This window comes from Typopeltis vanoorti, chromosome 7, assembly GCF_054136105.1.
Source record: "Typopeltis vanoorti isolate ZY-2024b chromosome 7, IOZ_Tvanoo_1.0, whole genome shotgun sequence".
In the NCBI taxonomy this organism is placed as follows: domain Eukaryota; kingdom Metazoa; phylum Arthropoda; class Arachnida; order Uropygi; family Thelyphonidae; genus Typopeltis; species Typopeltis vanoorti.
In genome coordinates, this window is record NC_143555.1 from 152,008,700 (window position 1) to 152,026,968 (window position 18,269).

The 18,269-nt window shown below is 36.2% G+C and overlaps 1 protein-coding gene across 1 annotated transcript in view; it reads left to right on the forward strand.

The window, feature by feature from the left end:
* Positions 1-18,269, forward strand: part of LOC150105213 (splicing factor U2AF 50 kDa subunit-like) — a 432,010-nt gene that overhangs the window by 35,193 nt on the left and 378,548 nt on the right. Inside the window, exon 3 of the mRNA XM_090395532.1 lies at positions 12,276-12,385. Within this exon, the coding sequence (XP_090251658.1) occupies positions 12,276-12,385 (110 nt within the window). The remainder of the gene's footprint in view (positions 1-12,275; positions 12,386-18,269) is intronic.

An 18,269-nucleotide genomic window follows, 5' to 3' on the forward strand; every position in this document is an offset into this window, starting at 1 on the left:
TTTGAACTACACTGGTATCTCGCTAATCCGAACTAATAAAAACTGTGCTCATTCGGATTAGTGAAAACTTCGGATTAGCGAATTTCCCCATGAGAGACCGCAATAAGTAGCGTTTAAGACAAAAATAATCAGATTCTAATGGTACATCAATTTAATTCTGTAAATAAATGAAGTAACTGATAGAAAAGAAAGCTACTGTACTGTAATGTAAAACTTAAAAAATTAATTTGTATGTACCTGTATTGATTGAGTATGAGTATTCTGATTTAATAAAATTGCGTAGTTCAGTACATAACTTAATTTGCGTAAAAAATATCACTTTCTTATACACAACACACAAAAAAAAGTTTTGCCAAAATAGCATACACAAAAAAAGTATTTTTATTAGCAATAAAATATTGTGGAATGGCGAACCATTCTGCTTAGCCCATTCTTGCACTCATTAAAACTGTCAACTTGCCTCTTCATGTTTTACTTTTTTTTTCTTTTTCCCCGAGTTCTTTATCGTCATCATCATCATCTTCTAATTCATTCTGTAGCGTCATATTTATAATTTCAGCATCTGATTTGAAATCGAATTCACTTTCGGTTCTACCTGTAATCCTTTCGGTAACATCTGTTTGTGAAATTTCAACATCTGGATTTATATTTTTAATCAAATTATGCTGCACATTTTGAATCTCCTCTTTTTGTGTATCAGCGTAGTTATCTTGGTAAATTCTAGAAGGCCACAGTTTTTAACGACAGCGGTGATTCATGCCGACAATACAGTACTTACTGTATTCTCCAGTATAACCGTACAATCCACAGTATGAAAAAAAATACTGTACTGTAATAATAATAAAATAAATAATATTAGTTAAAATAATAATTATTTTATAAAATAATAGTACACAAAATAATAATACATAACTTTTTTCTTTCAAACCGCAGTTCGGATTACTGGAGGGTTCGGACTAAAGAGGTTCAGATTAGCGAGATACCACTGTATTCAAATTCACAATACATGCAGGATATTTCACGTGGAAAGGGAAAATATACAAACACATAGATTGGACAGCCATGGGCTCCCCCCTTTTTTGTCTTGTCTTCCATGTGTGACTACTTCTGTTTTATTAATAAAGCTGTACTATGGTTTTAGCTATATTTCTTTTGTTTTTACATATTTCTTCTGTCTCCTTTGTATGTTTTTGAAGGAGTGATTTCTATGCTATTTGTTTTTCTTTGATTGCATTTTCTGTATTTGTTTCAGATTTTTAATGTTTTGCTTTTTAATTTTTTATTTTTCTTTCCAAGTACTTCAGAGGTTACTTTATGGATTATCTTTATTAAAGTTTTCCATTCTTCTTCTATATCTTCACTGATTTGGACTTCTTTTAGGTAATCTGTTAATCGTGATTGATATAGCATTCTAATGCTTTCTTCTTGTAATATACATACTTTGTATACTTGTTCCATTTCTTGTTTTTTCTTATTTACTTCCTTTCTCCATTTTGTTAGTATTTCTATTTTAGAGACTACTAAGTAATGATCTGAAAATATTTCACTTCCTCTGTGAACATGCACATCTCTCACAAGCTAGTTTCTGATTAGTAATGATGTAATCAATTATAGATCTTGTCCCTCTGCCATCCAAGTATATTTATTTCTATTCTTTTTTTTGAAATTGGTTATTTTAAAATTATTGAAAGTATACAAGTATAATCATTCTTGACCATTGTTGGATTGGATTATTTCCAACTCTAGCATTAAGATCTCCCACTATTAATATATAGTCTTGTGATATTTAGGACATATATTCTTATGATATTTAGGTAGCATCAAATTATAACAGTTAAAATTTAACTGTTATAATTTGATCATTTACGAAATTGTACTTTTGTATTCTATTTTTCCATTTATTTTTGATTCAAATGGCCCCATCACTAGAAGCTCTGATATGTTGGTCAACTCACTATATAGCTTAGTAAAACCATCTCTATCTTTTGTTCCCTTTAATTTCTTTTTTGTTTCTGTTATCATGGCTATATTAATATTTTTAGTTTTTAGTTGTTTTACCAATTATAATTCCTTTGTTGTTATGCTTTTGCACATTCCACATGGCTACTTTTAAAATGTCTGAGATTCCTAATTGTTTACCTTTATTCTTTCTTGGTCATTTTCCGTTGTTTCGGTCCAATGAATTTTCCAGTTCCAGTGTCTGAGTTAGACATTTTTTACTTAGTAAGGTAACCAGCCTTACACAACCTCCCCTTCCATCCTGGAGGACCAGGGTATCTCTCGACCTGGGTCTCCACCTTGATGCAGTAAGAAGGTTTGCATGCACCACTAGCGGTAGCAAAGCTACTGGTAGGGACTCCCTAGTGTGCATCAAGGTGGAGATACCATTAAGGAGGACAATACTAATAATTAATAATTTGCTTGCCAGTAATAAAAGGATTTTTAGTCACGTTTGTTGTTTTCTTTATATTTCCCATTCTCACACCCTAAAACAAACATCCCCCCCCCATACAGATTTGGTTACAATTAAGGAAATGTCATGATACGAAGTGCATATGCCAAAACGCAAGCACAAAATTTCTGCAGGGGACAGTGTTTTCTCTTGCTCTGACATGAACGTGTTAATTTAACCTTGATATCTTGAGGGGGCGCGTTGATGGTAGGACTACGTTTGAAGAGCTGCGAAAGATAAGTTATTTAGTTTTTAAAAAAATAGCGTTATCAGTTAATAATTGTGCTAGAATTATAGTATATTGTGGAGTTAATCTGTTTAGCATAAAAAGTTTGTTTTAATTGGTGTTAAATTAGTATTTTGGTAAGATACATACGTAGTGTTGCACATAGCACCAATGAGAAGAAAGGCAATAGCGTCCAAATCATCGGCATCTTTGTTGAATAAATTTAACCCAGGGGAGTTCATTCAGTGTAACGTCTGTGGGCTGTATGCTTTTCCGAGAGCGACTTGAGTTTGATTCGATAATGATAGTGGTGCGAAGTGTCAGGAATGGGAGGATTTGAAGTGTTTCTCAAGTTGCGAGATTGATGTAATAGATGAAAGCCATAATGTGATAGAAAATAGTGATATGATAGAAATTTGCGATATTGTGCTAGATAGCATTGAGAGCGGTGTTGAGGGTGAGAGTGAAAGTACAGAGCATGAGAATGGTTTGAGTGATAAAAAAAATGAGTTAGTCGCAATGAGGGAGATCGCACGATTGTGCAGAGTGATACACAGGGCAAAGCGGCAGCTGGAACGATTACAAAATTGTTTACTGAGTGCATCAGCTAATGGAAAGAAGCGAATGTGTGATAAGAAAAATGAGAGCATGATCAGGAGTGAAAGGAAAATGAAGGAGCGAGTGTTGTATGGTGATTCACTAGTAAGAGGTGTAATAGATGAGAGTTCGATAAAATCACTCTTACTGGGTGCAAAAATTAAGGATGCAAGTGAGGCTATTAGACCGCGAAAGTAGAGGGTGAATGAAATGATAGTAGTGGTAGGAACGAATGATTTAAAAGGTGAAAAATTTGCTATGAGAGAGGACCTGAAGGAATTACTAGAGGTAGCAAAAGAAAAAAAAAAGAAAAGATTGAGAGAGTTAAGATAGTGAGTCTGTTGCTGCAGTATGACAGAGAAGAGTTGAGGAGCAGGGCCATAATTGCAAATGACTTTATGTGCAGGTTATGCAGGAGGAGTGGTGTGGAATTTGTGGACATGTGGAGTGAGTTTGATGGGCAAAAGGACTTATACAAGATGGATGGTTTGCATCTGAATGGGTTTGGTGTGTGGAGACTGCAAAAAGTGTTGCTGAATGAAGTGAAAGTGGATATGCAGAATCAGGGAAACTAGAGCTATTGGGGGGGGGGGGAGATATGCAGACATCAGTGAGGTATTTGAGTGTAAGAATGCGTATAATATGCCTGAGCTAGTACGAAGGACAACAAATCAGAATGGGATAGTTAGCGGTGGGACTAACAGGCTTCTGCACTTCATGTATACTAATGCCAGGAGTATTAGGAACAAGAAGGAAGAATTTTTGGCGTTGGTTGACTCTTCCTGGCCACAGGTTATTGGCATTAGTGAGGCATGGCTGACAGAAGATGATATAGCTAGTGGGATACATTGTGAAGGGTATAGTGTGTTCAGGAGGGACAGAGAGAAAAGAATGGGGGGGGAGTGTTATTGATGATAGCTGATGAACTGCAGCCAAGGAGAATTGAAGTTGAACTGCAGGATAGTGAAGAGAGCACACATTTGAGGCTATTTGGTGTGAGATTGTGACTAATGGAACAAAATATACAGTTAGGTGCTGCTATAGACCAGGTGATGGAATAGATGGTGGAGATAGTATGCATAGACAAATAAATGCAGAAGGAGGATAATTATTATGGGGGATTTCAACTATGGTAACATTGATTGGAAGGAGGAGAGGACACATGGAAGGAAGGAATTGGATTTTATGCAGTTATTAAGGGATAACTACCTGAGACAGCATGTAATGGAATATACTAGGGGTTCGAGAGTGCTTGACCTAGTAATTGCATCTGAGAATTTGACTGTAATGAATATGACCACGTTGTCACCAATTGATGAGAGTGATCATAAGGTTGCTTGATTCAAATGTGCTTGACCTGGGAGGTGGCTAAATGTGTGGAATTTTCAATTTTCAAAAGGGTACATGTGGAATTACTGGGCTGGTAAGTATGACAGGCTTAGGAGATTGCTTGGTTCAGTGCCATGGCATGTAAAACTGCAAGGGCTGGAGGTTGATAGGGCGTGGGAAGTGGTAAAGAAGCGTTTGAAGGAGGTAATGGCTAACTGTATACCTAGAGTCCGGATAGTAAATCAAGTAGGAGTTAAATGGATGAATAATGATGAATAACACCATTAAGCTTGAGCTGCAAAAAAAAAGAAACTGTGGAGGGAATTTAAGAAGAAAGGTGACCTGCAGGCACACGAACAGTATAAAGCACAGGCCAGAAGGGTAACGAGTGTGGTAAAAAAAAGCAAAAGCAGATTATGAAAGGAAATTAGCCATGCAAGCTAAAGAGAATCCCAAACAGAGTTTTCAATATGCTGCAAGTAAAAGAAAAAATGTATACGGCAGAATGATTTTAAGGAATTCTGATGGTAGGGAGGCAACTGAATTAGTTGATATAGTGGAATTACTGAGCCAGAACTTTGCAAGAGTATATCATCCAGATTGTGTTATTGCAGGAATGAAGGAACCAATAGCTTATATGGGAATTGAGGTGAATAGTATATTACAAAACTTTAATGTGAATACATCTGTGGGATTGGATGGTATACTAGCTCGGGTCTTACGTGAAGCAGCAAAAGAATTGTCAGTGCCCTTCACCATTTTGTTTAAATTGAGTCTCAGGTCTGGGTTAGTCCCGAGGGGGTGGAAAGAGGGGAAAATAGTACCACTGCATAAAGGAGATTCCAAGACTACTGTTGCAAATTACCGACCGATTAGCATATCAGGAGTCATTGTCAAGGTCTTGGAGAAAGTAGTCAAGGGAAAAATACAGGAATGGATAGACGATAACGGGATACTGTATGGGGGACAGCATGGTTTTGTGAAGGGTTGATCATGCCTCAGTAATTTGCTCACGTTTTATAACACAGTGACGGCTGAACTGGATAAGGGTAATGAGTTTACAGTGATACTGCTGGACCTTGCTAATGCCTTTGACAGGATACCACATGAATTCTAATCAGTAAACTGCAGTATATGGGAATCGATATAAGGTTGGCGAGATGGATAGAAGGGTGGTTGATGGAGAGGCATCAGAGAGTAGTTTATTCAGGAGTAGAGTCCAAAAGACGGCCTACGACTAGTGGTGTGCAGCAGGGCTCTGTTCTTGGACCACTACTATTTAATTTGTTCATTAACGATATCGGAAAGGATTTGAGAGGAACTATTTATTTGTTTGCTGATGATGCAAAGTTGGGTTGAGCAATAGTGAATGCACATAATGTCAAAATTTTGCTGGATGATTTGGATAGATTGGAGGACTGGGTGAGGGGAATGGATGTCAATTTAATGTGGCAAAGTGTAAGGTTATGCATTTTGGGGTGAAAAAAAAAATTAGCAGCAGTATACCACATTGGTGGAACTGTACTCCAGGAGATTGATGAGGACAGGGATTTGGAAGTGTTGGTGGATAGGGAGTTGAAGTTTAGGAGGCACATTGCAGAAGTGGCTAAATCAGCTCATCAAATCACTTGGTTACTGAAGAATATTTTGACGAACAGAGACAAGCAAGTTATTGTTCCTCTGTACCGAGCCTTGATAAGACCCCATCTTGACTACTGTGCCCAGATCTGGGCACCAGGATTTCTTCTTGATGGGGAGGAGGTAGGGAAGATCCAGACACGAGTGACCAAAATGATAGCAGGTCTATGGAATGAATCTTATGAGAACAGGTTGAAGATTTGTGGGTTGCAGAAATTGGTTGATAGGCGGAAAAGAGATGATATGATTAAGACATTCAAATTACTGAAGAGTTTCTATAAGATTAATTCAGAGGATATTTTTCAGAACAGGTCTGGCGGTGGTGGGAGGACTAGGGGCCATCCATGGAAACTGGGCAAGAGTGTGGTTAGCAAAAGTGTTAGAACTAGGTTTTTTACTTGGAGAGTGGTGAATGAGTGGAATAAGTTGCCAGAGTCTGTTGTGGGCGCCATGACTGTAAATGAGTTCAAGGCAAAGTATGATGAATAATGTGTAGAAGCTGAATAGTTGTACTTGACATGATGTTAGTCCTTAGACGCCCTCGTTGAGTCTAAGGACTCCTTGGAGTTGCCCGTAATAATAATATCTTTCTGGATCTGGCTTCTGCTGATGAAACATCACTATAGGTTGAAACTAGTCTGGGTAGTGATGCTTCCCATAATGCATAGAAGTGTACACATCTGTGCATTGTATTATTGGATACTGAGGCAATTTTTTATGCTGAGCCCATACACGAAGGTTAATCGACCTATGGTACATTAGTACCATGTATGGATAATGGTTTGTGTAAGGAGAAACTTCTTTACGTTTGATTTAACAGCCTGTATATTGTATTCCTTGGGAAACACATAAGGGAAAGACTGTTCCACAATACAGCAGTTGTAGGGATGAAGGAGGAGGAAAAGAAACTTGTTCGGTGAGTTTCAAGGTGTACTATGAAGGAATGAAGCTGCACGTGTTCCAACGGATTTAGTTGGAACACGTGGAGCTTCTAGAATACACATATAGAATATGAATATGTGAAAGTGGGAGGAGTGAGTTGGTAAGAGATGGGTTATTACAAGGGTTGTTTGAAAAGTTTGGTAAAAAAAAAAGTTAAATGCATTTTTTTGGTAAAAAATCACCATTTCTCAACATAGTCTTCATCGAGGTGTACACATTTGGTCGAGTGAGTTTCCAGAGTCCAGCGAGAAAGTTGGATTTGTCAAGAATAATCATTGACATCCTCGTTCGGAGAAAATTTTTTTTCCACTGAGCCAAATTTTTAAGTTTGGGAACAAGAAGTCACACGGGATCAAGTCCGGAGAATACAGTGTATGTGGGACCAATTTGAACCTCAATTCATGCAGTTTTTTCATTGCAATGTCTGATGTGTGGGATAGTGCATTGTCTTGATGAAAGAGCACTTTTTTCTTCATGTTCTTCTTTTAAATGATTCAGCATTGACACATAATAGACTCCTGTTATTTTCTTACCTTTTTCCAAATAGTCTATCATGATAATTTCTTGGAAATCCCCAAAAAAATGGCCATCACCTTCCCAGCTGAAAAAACATTCTTCACTTTTTTCGGTGCTCTTTCACCAGGCATTGTCCACTGTTTTGACTGCTACTTGGACTCAGGTGTGTAGTGGTGGATCCAAGTTTCATCTACAGTCACGAATTGATGCAAAAAATCCTGTGAATTGAGATTAAGCATCAACAAACACAGCATTGAAATGTCTTTTTGCAATCATATTTGATTGGCAGTCAACAATTGCATCACCCATCATGCACACAGCTTTTTTCATGTGCAATTTTTCGTGCAGGATATTATACACCCATTCAGTTGAGATGCCTACAGTCTCACGCACTTTCACTGAGCGGTCTTCGATAACGATACTATGAATTTTGTCAATCATTTCCTTCGTAGTGACCTCAGTTGGGCGTACGGAGTGTGCTTTATCTTCGATGGACTTATGACCACGTTTAAACTCATTTATCCAAAAATAAATAGTCTTTAATGCTGGTGCAGAGTCCCCATGAACTGCATTTAACTTGGCTTTGATCTGCGTAGCTGTCCACTGCTTCAAATAAAAGTGTTTTTCTCCATTTTTATGAAAAATGCAAACATGGTCATTTAAATGTTTGCCAAGCGAGAACTACACATTGCACGTGGCTAAAATTTTGCCAGGGATCATGAAAAAGATGATACGTGCTGATACTGAATGAACAAATTGTGTCACTGTCTATTGGAAATTTACCAAACTTTTCAAACAACCCTCACAATCAATCTAATTGTCCTCCTCTGTATTGCATCAAGTATTTCGAGGGAGCTTTATTGGTTCCACTCCAAATATGAGAGTAGTATTCAATAGCTGGGCAAATTTGTGATTTGTATAAGGTTAACAGTTGTTCAGAGATGAAGTAGCATTTTAAGCAAAAGAGAAATCCTTGTTTTTTAGAAGCTGAGGAGGCAATGGTTGTAATGTGTTTATGCCAGATGTCAAGGTGATTCCAAGAAGAGAAATCTCATCTTGTCTGGAAATTCGAGTGTTGTCAAAGTGTGTTGTAATATTGGGAGAAAATGTTTTTTGAGAAATAAGCCAGAACTGAATTTTGTTGGCATTGAAATTGACGAGGTTATCTGAACTCCATTGGAGGATAGCTTGGAGATCAGAATTGAGGTTGTGGTGGTTGAGGTGATTTGTGTAGAGTAAGGTTTATCAAATGATGGGAGGAGTGCAATGTACTATCATCTGTAAAACATCATATTGGATTGGAGGTCAATTTAAGTAGCTCATTGAGGTTTGGTAAGAGAACAGAACCTTATGGAATCCCAGCATTAGTTGAATGGTGAGAGGATAAGGAACCCTCCATGATCACACATAATGTATGTCCTAAGACAGACCAAATGAAAGATGTTTGTTTAGTCGTAGCCTTTGTGCCAGGCCTGATCAGAAGTTTTGGAGATATCAAGTGAACCACTTGAGATTCACCTAACTTCTCCACGGCTGTTCAGAGATGGGTGATATATATGAGTAGATCTCCTGTTGATTGGCAGTGATGGAATCCATACTGGTGGTCGCTTATTAGTTGGGTGCCATCAAAGCAGTGTAGGAGTTGGGAATTGATGTTTTTATCCATTACTTTAGACAGGACTCAGGTGAGTAAGATTAGAGTGGTAGTTTGATGAAAGGGATTTGTCACCCTTCTTGGGAATGGGTTGAACATTGTCCAGTTTCCAGGCTATGGAATAGATACCAGTGGAGTAAGAGAGTGTGTGTATATATATATTGTAATAATTTTTCTTTTGTTATTTTATGAATTTTTTTTTTATCTTATAATTATTTCTTATATGGCTTCTTCTTGGAAAAATCTGCAAATTTTGTTATTTACTTATGTTATGTTTTGACCCTTGTGTAATCTTATTCCTTGGTAGTTCAAACTTATGGCCCCTACTAATATATTGCTTGACTGTGCGAAACTCTAGAGCCAAATTCTTTGTTAGATTACTAGTGCTCAATCTGATTAAAATTTTTGGAAATTTATTTGTTTAAGCTGTGCCACCAAAATTTGCAGGATAAGGGAATTTTCTGTATCCAAGATTAAAGCACTCAGTATAGCATCCAAATCCTTAATTCTCTATCTTATTTCTATACTATAATCATATATGTTCTCACTTTGCAGTCGTGACTATATCCAAATACATACGCTTAGGTTCTGTTTATGAGCAATGCATTGAATTTAGTGGTCAGGCAAGTTATTTGTTTGATAAGAAAAGAATTTATTCATTACTAAGAAAAAGAGATATACAATTGCCATTCAATAAATTCAACTGAGTCTAGCATATAGGTTCTATTAAGCAATTCAATATAATATATACATTCCTGTTCATTAACCAATCTTGAACTTTTCAGGGATCACGTGCCTCGAAACTTACCCCTTAAAACTTAGCTTATTTTAGACTATCATCACATAAAACTCAGGTTCAAGAATTATCTATGAACATCAGATTCTAGAATTACACTCTATAGCTATGTTCTCTGGCACAGAGTAATAGATCTCATCCAGTGGTATAGTTCCTGAAGTCCTGCATTACTACATAAGGTACAATTCCAGTTAATTTTCATTCACTGTCACAAATATTTTACTCATTTTCTTCCTATTAGACATATGGAAAGTTCTTACTTGGTAGTGAAGTTAGATCTCTCTGGCTTTTACTTTCGAACATCTTTTGAATTCCTGTGGCTTATAACTTCACATCAGTTTCTTCCTAGACGAGTTTCCTTTGCTGCTACATTCCTCTGGCCTTTGCTTCTTGTATGTAGGTCTGGGCACACGGTCACGATTCATTGCCTATGATCCTTGTGAAGCGAAGCTGCTTTTGTCCGACCTCGTATTTCTGCATATTCTCCTTGGGTTACGTTGATTTCATTGCCGTCCGGAGTCCTAAATCTCACATCAGAATTCTACTTGACCACATAACTGCACTCGGACGCTCCACTCCTGACCGTACTGGAACTTCAACTCTCTGGAATTCACAGGAAAAAAAGCCCTCTTTTGGCGTTGTAAACTTCTATATATATGGCTCCGATGACCTTCCCGCTCTTACATCATCGTCCACTCGGCACCTCGATACCCTGTACCCAATATCGTTGCATTTCAACAGTTTCCCATCGAAATGCAACGTTGACTTTTGCGTTTGTGTTAGCCTCAGATCACAAATTAATCCTCTTAATTTGTCTGGGACGTTAGCTTGACCTTGGTATACTTATGCACAATTCACCACATATACAATTTCCATTTTTCTCATACAAAACACTCGATAATTTCAATATTCAAAATTTAAAGGAAAAGACATTAACGATATTTCATTTACACTCAATTTCTCTTATTAACAGACAAGTATTTTAGCAGGATTTTCAATACTTGTTAAATCTGAACAGTAGGTATTATTTTACTAAAATTCCTTCTATTCAAGATTTAACAATATATAGGCAACATAGGTGGAAGTCAGTTCTGGTGCACGAACCTTTAGGACTAGGAGACTTTTTTCTGTCTAATTTGGACAATATTTTTCTGTTCTCTTTCTGACAGAAGGATATAGGGCATTGCATATTGGACATCTGGAACGGTTGGGGGGGGGGGCATTTACCATTATCAATTTTGCATGCATTAGAGGCAAAGTGTGAATCTAGGAAATTGGCTTTTTCTGTGGGTGATGATACAATAAAGCCATCTGGATATGATAGGGATGGAATAGTGTTGGACAAAAGTTATGACCAATTCATGTGAAGTCAAAGCCTCTATATACAAGTAACTTAGTCATGAAGATACTTGATTTGCAAGCTTTGTTTGCCTAGTCTTTGTTAAAGGATTAAACAAGAATATAATTGCTTGGCAATGAAGAGGCAATTATGTCATATCATCATTGGTGTCAGTTTAAGGGAGACCAGTGAAGATATGAGTTATGTCATTTCATGAATAGTATCCAAGAGGTTTAATTTAATGGTAGATCTTATGGAGTGACTATAAAGCATCCCCCTTTCCCAATAAGTAGGAAATGGAGTGAAACAAGAATTATCTGGATGTTAGAATACTTTGCTAATTAGTATGGTGAATGCATTTACGTTGAATAAATTTAAGGGCAATGGTGTCAGTTAATGATTATTCCACTATGAGTGTTGAAACTTTATGAATGTCCAGTGATAGTGTTTTTATGTAAATTCTGTCCTTGGGATATATATCTCTTTTGAACTACTTCAAGTTTCCAGTAAGTAAGGCAGTGAAATTCATCTACCAACCTAAGCACATTCTGAAACTTTTATGCTACAGTGGAATTTGAATCCACATCCTAGTTGGAAGATGGATTCTCTGTCGATTCAGCCAATCACGATGATGGTTATTATAGCATACTTCATAAACTCTTATTCTATAAGTGATAGTTTACTCAGTAGAGTCAAAAACATATATATTTTATTAATACTTTTATAAAATACTTGATAATATTAATTTTGTAAAATTAATTTTCATGTTATGAATAATATTTTCAGGAACTTTAGTAAGGATGCACGATCACGTAGACGAAAAGCCTCTGCATATTGGGATGTTCCAGCTCCTGGGTTTGAGCATATCACACCTTTGCAGTATAAAGCTATGCAAGGTAGATAGACTATTTATCATTATTATTATTTTGTTGTTGTTATTGTTACATAAATTACATTAAATTTGTATATACATCTTGTCATTCTTTTGTTTTTGTCTGGTTTTAGATATATAATATGTTAATTTCTGACTTTGAACACTCGGCAACACTTCCAAATGAAGTTGATGTAAACAGAATATAAAATAATCCCATTATACACAAGTTCATTAAATCAGAGTTTAAAAAAATGAATGTGAAATGAATGAAAAAGTGAATGTAGCATTCAGATAGTAGTACAAATTTTTATCACAACAGCATGTTGTTGGTCAATACATATATGAGAGTGTCATCACTAGGTCATAATTAAGAGTACTGGGTTGTAACGTGCTGCATTTATAATCTTTGTGGCTGGTCATATTCATTAATCCTTATATTCATCTGTATGCTAGAATCCTCTTTCATGCAACAATTAATTTTTGGCTAGGTGAGAGCTAGATATAATAAATATTTCTACATCCATCACTATTAGCTTGTTCAACACACATTACTCTTCATTCATCCACAATCATTACGCTTCAGCCTAGTCATGCATTAAACAAAAAACACAAAAAAAAAATTACATGATGACCACAATAATAAACTTTAATAAAAGTACAAATATTTTGAACTGAAAATAAGAGTGCATCAGTGCATGGAAACAACAAGCAAACCAAAGAACAGGAATACAAGGTCTATACAACAATCAGTTTACCAATTAAAAACAGTTGCTAAGTGCTAGAAAGTAATATTCAAAATAAATAATATTAAAACTATTTTTTATATTTTCAATAAGATGAGAATCTCCCAAATTTTTGGGAGAGAGAGAGACAATCATTCCAATTCGGGTAAGGCCAATGTTGAAATGGAATGGTCGAAAAGGATTTCACAACTTTCTTTGAAAAGGCATTCATAATTAAAACTGCTACGGAGAAAGCGAGCTTCATCCCACAGTATACTGTGGTCTTCTCCACAGAATTAGTTTTAAATATGATTGCCTTTTCAGAACTCCTTGGTGGACACAGGAAGATAAACAGGCAGTGAAGGAAAAGAAAAAAGAATATTAAAGTTCCTGGCAAATAAGTCAGCTTGTGCTCTTAGAGAATACAGAGACAAATGTAAGAAAGCTAAACACTGTGTAAAACTAGCTGAACAAAATTCATGGGACGAGATATTCTGGAGGTTGTTGAAGAAGCTCAGAAATGGAGGAAAGAGTGCTGAAAAAGAAATTAGATGATAAAGGTGATATGAAAACTGGAGAAAAAGATATCCTTGATGTATGGAGTAATTACTTTGAAAAATTGCTAAATGAAACTAGCAGTGATGATAGCACAGTGATAAAAAAAAAAAAAAAAAACACTGACCAGGCATGCAATGAGGAATACATATCCATACTTGAAGTAGAAAAAGCCATCAAAAGTTTGAAATGTGGAAAGGCAGGTTTAGTAGATGATACTTGACCAGAAATGCTCAAGTATGGAGGTATAAAAGTCTTATAGTTCAGATGGTCTGGACAGAAGAACGAATTCCAGATGATTGGAGTAGAGCTCTCATAGTACCCATATATAAAAAGGGAAATAAAACTGAATGTGAGAATTACTGAGTTATTTCTCTTTGAGTGTCTCTGGTAAGATCTATGCCAATATACTTGAGAAATTTGAGCAGGATTGTGGAAGAGAAGCTTGGTGAAGAACAAGCTGGATTCAGGCCAAATAAAGGCTGTCAGGATCAGATTTTCAATTTACGACAAACAGTTGAGAAATCATGGGAATATAACAAAGTTCTGTATTTAAGTTTTGTAGATATGGAAAAAGCATATGACAAGGTGCCAAGAGAGAAGCTATTCAAAACGCTACAGCTGTATGGTGTCAGTGGGGCATTATATCAACCAATACTTAGTCTTTATTTGAGTTATAAGTCAGCAGTTAGAATTGAAGGAAGTACAGGAAGATAGTTTAATGTTAAATCTGGTGTGAGACAAGGATGTACGTTATCCCCTTTGTTATTCTTTATCTGTATGGATCACATTATGAAGGATAGTGGTATTAAACATGATATCAAAATTGGAGATGATAATCTCAGCTATTTGCTTTATGCGGACGATAATATACTTCTAAAAAAATCTGCTAGAAGTCTGCAAGATTCCCTGACTAAATTGAATAACTGTTGTAATAGATATGGTATGAAGGTTAGCAGTAACAAGATAAAGACAATGAAAATAGGCAGATGTATTGAAAATATCAACTGCATTGTGAATGGAGAACCTATAGAACAAGTAAAACATTTCAGCAACTTAGGCATGATTTTTAGTGAAGATGGTAAATTAAATATGGAAATAGACAACAGGATCAACAAACCTGGTATGGTAGGAAGTCAGTTGAATAAATTCATATGGAATAAGAGAAAAATTAGTCAGAATACTAAATTAGCTGTATACAAGACAGTGTTCAAACCAGTTTTAACTTATGGATCTGAGAGCTGGGTCAGAAGTGAAACACTTGACCAAAGACTAGAGACCACAGATATGAGAGTCCTGAGAAGAATAGAGGCGTGAACAGATAGCAAATAGCAATGTTGTATTAAAAACGAGGATATTAGGAAAGAACTTGACATTGCTAGCATCAAAGAATGTGTTAGCAGAGCTAATCTCTGGTGCTATGGTCACTTAAACAGAATGAGAGAGGAAAGATTAGCAAAAGAAGTGTTTTTCGCCAGGTTGGCAGGAAAAAGGCCCAGAGGAAGACCAAGACATAGGTCGATTGATACGGTTAAAAAGTACCTTAGAAGATAGAAATATAAGATCTGACAATGTTGAAGCCTTGACAGGTAATAGATTGATTTGGAAGAAAATTGTAGATAGGAAGTTAGTAATGATGTAAATTTTTCATGTAGTACTATCATATCCTGTACGCCTTCCTTGAAGGTAAATGTCAGGAATTTGATGATGATGATTGCCTTTTCAAAGAAAGTTGTGAAGCCTTTTACATCTGTCTTACCTGAAGCAGAATGATTCTCTCTTTATCCCTCTCCCAAAGGTTTGGAAGATTCTTGTCTCATATAAATATCAAAAATAGCTTTAATATTATATTAATATAATATTAATTATATATTCAGTTGTTTGCAGGTGATGCAAACCTGGGGAGAGCAATAGTTGATAAAGGTGATATACATATTTTACAGGATGATTTAAATAAATTGGCAGTGTGGGTAGGCAAAGGACTGTGGTTGTCATTAATGTTGTAAAATGTAAGGTAATGTGCTTTGGGATTATTATTAATATCTGACTTCCATGCAATCGGAGACTCATCGTGGGATGAAAGATTACATAATTCATATCATATTGATGGTACTACAGGAAATTGATGAGGCTAGGGATCTGGGGGGGGGGTGGATAGAGATTCGATATTCAAAAGACATATTGCAAGAGTTGGCAAAATAGCTCAGAGGATTACTTGGATATTGAAGAATACATTGACAAGAAGATAGGGAGGTTATTATCTCTCTTTATAAGGCTATGATTGGGCCACATGTTGACTACTGCACAGAATTGGTCACCTACACATCTAGGGAACTAGGAGGTGTGGAAAGGATTCAAGAGACGGGTGAACAAAATACACCTGTTGAGGAGAGATTAAAGATATGTGGGTTGCAGAGTTTAGCTCACAGGCAGAGGAGAGGGGAATGATAGAAACTTATATATTACTAAAGGGATTCTATAAGACTGACAAAAGAAATTTTTCAATACTTGGCAAGTAGGGGGAAAACAAGGAGTCACATGTGAAAATTATCTAAGAGTGTGAGACTAGGTTCTTTACTTGGAGAGTGGTGAATGAGTGAAATGATTGCCAGAGGTGGTTGTGAGCATCCCCAACAGTGAATAAGTTTAAGGAGATGTATGATTGTTATTGTGTTAATGGATAGTGTGGGTCTCTCGCAGTGAGTCTTTTGACTCCTTGGAGTACCTGTATAAATGATGATAATTATTATTTATTTTTAATATTAAAATCTAATATTGTTGCATCTACCTTGTATTCCTGTTTTTTATTTGCTTGTTTACACACACTGTTATTATTATTAACATCTGTCCTCCATGGAGTCAGAGACTCATCATGGAAGGCACAGAATATCGCACACAAACTCATCGAACCGTGCCTTAAACTGATTCAATGCGTCTACATTTACAACACACTCAGTTAATGCATTGCACTCACCAACCACTCTCCATGCAAAGAACCTACTCTTTATTCTTCTGCTCTCACCCCTCCCCCTTTATATAGCTTCCAAGGATGTCCTCTTGTTCTACCCCCCCCTTCCCATTCTATGAAAAATTTCTTCCATGTTAACCTGATAACACCTCCTTACTAACTTATATGTCTCAATCATATCCCTCCCCCCTCCATCTCTCCTCCTATTCACAAGGCTTTGCCATTTACATTCTTTCAATCTGTCTTCATGCTCCACATTCCACCTTTGTGAATCTTCTTTGGACCCTTTCTAACATCCTTGTCACCATGAAAACCAGTTGACCAAATCTGTGCACAATGATCCATATGAGGCCTTATATAATGGAATCATAACATCTTTATTTCTGCATGTCAAGGTCCTCTGCATTGCCATTATCCAATGTTGAGGACTTCACAACTTGTGCAACATGGCACCTGAATTTCAAGTCTTTGTCCTCCACCAACACTCCCAGATCTGTCATCACTTCTATCTCCTTTAAAATTTCCCCAGTAAGTGTGTACTTTGCATCCCATCATTGCCTATCAAATTTTAAAACCTTACACTTTGCAACATTGAACTGATAGCTCCTCTTACCTGCCCATTCATGGAATCTATTCAAGTTCTCCTGTAAGGCATTACATCTGCTTGACTCTGCATTGCTCTCCCCATTTTGCATCATCTTCAAACAGTTGCATATCACCAGTTAAGCCAATCCCATATAATTCATATGCAAATTGGACAACAAATGTCCCTGATACAGACTCCCTCCAGCACACCCACTAGTGGCTTTCCTCTTTCAGGAAATCTGACATGCTAGTCACAGATTTGACTCACTAGTTTGGTATCCAATCCCATCCATTTCAGTTTATTTAACAGCTTATCATGTGGCAGTCTGTCTAAAGCTTTTGCAAAATCTAAGTAATATCCCTGTATATATACATCTTCCTTGTCCACAACATTTTTCACCTATTTTTACTTTCATGCAGATATTTGTACTTTTATTAAAGTTTATTACTGTGGTTATCATGTAATTTTTGTTATTTTATAGTTATGCCACAGGTTCCTTTAAAGATTATCCTGGTCTTTACACCATATTGATATTGCTAACAATATGAAAACTAGATGTGAGACTCAAATCATTAAATGTTTATCATTATTGAATTATTTTGTAATAATAAAAACTATAAAAATTGAATTATTTTCTTACATCTGTAATGCTTATAGAAAGAAAAGAGAAGATTTTTGCAATATTGACTATTTCTAAATTCATCCTTGGGAGAGAGAGAGAAAAAAACAGCTAATGGAAAGACATGGGTTTCATAATCTTAAGGTTAATGCATTATTGTGGATGCATTTGCAATGTGGAAATCAGTTTAAAACTATAACGATTAAAAAGACAGATGAAAGAAGAATGTTAATTCTTCTTTCATCTGTCTTCTTTTTTTAATTTCTTCGTTAATTTCTTCTTTCTTCTTTCATGAAGTGATTGGAATTAAAGTTATCTGCTTATTGGAGACTTGGAAAAGTTCCATTTTTAGTCTCTAGAGAATGGTTTCCAAATTATTTAATCTAATCTCACTCATGGTAATAATATTCTATAGGCTAACAGCCTTTTATGGGTAAGATTCATGTATATTATATA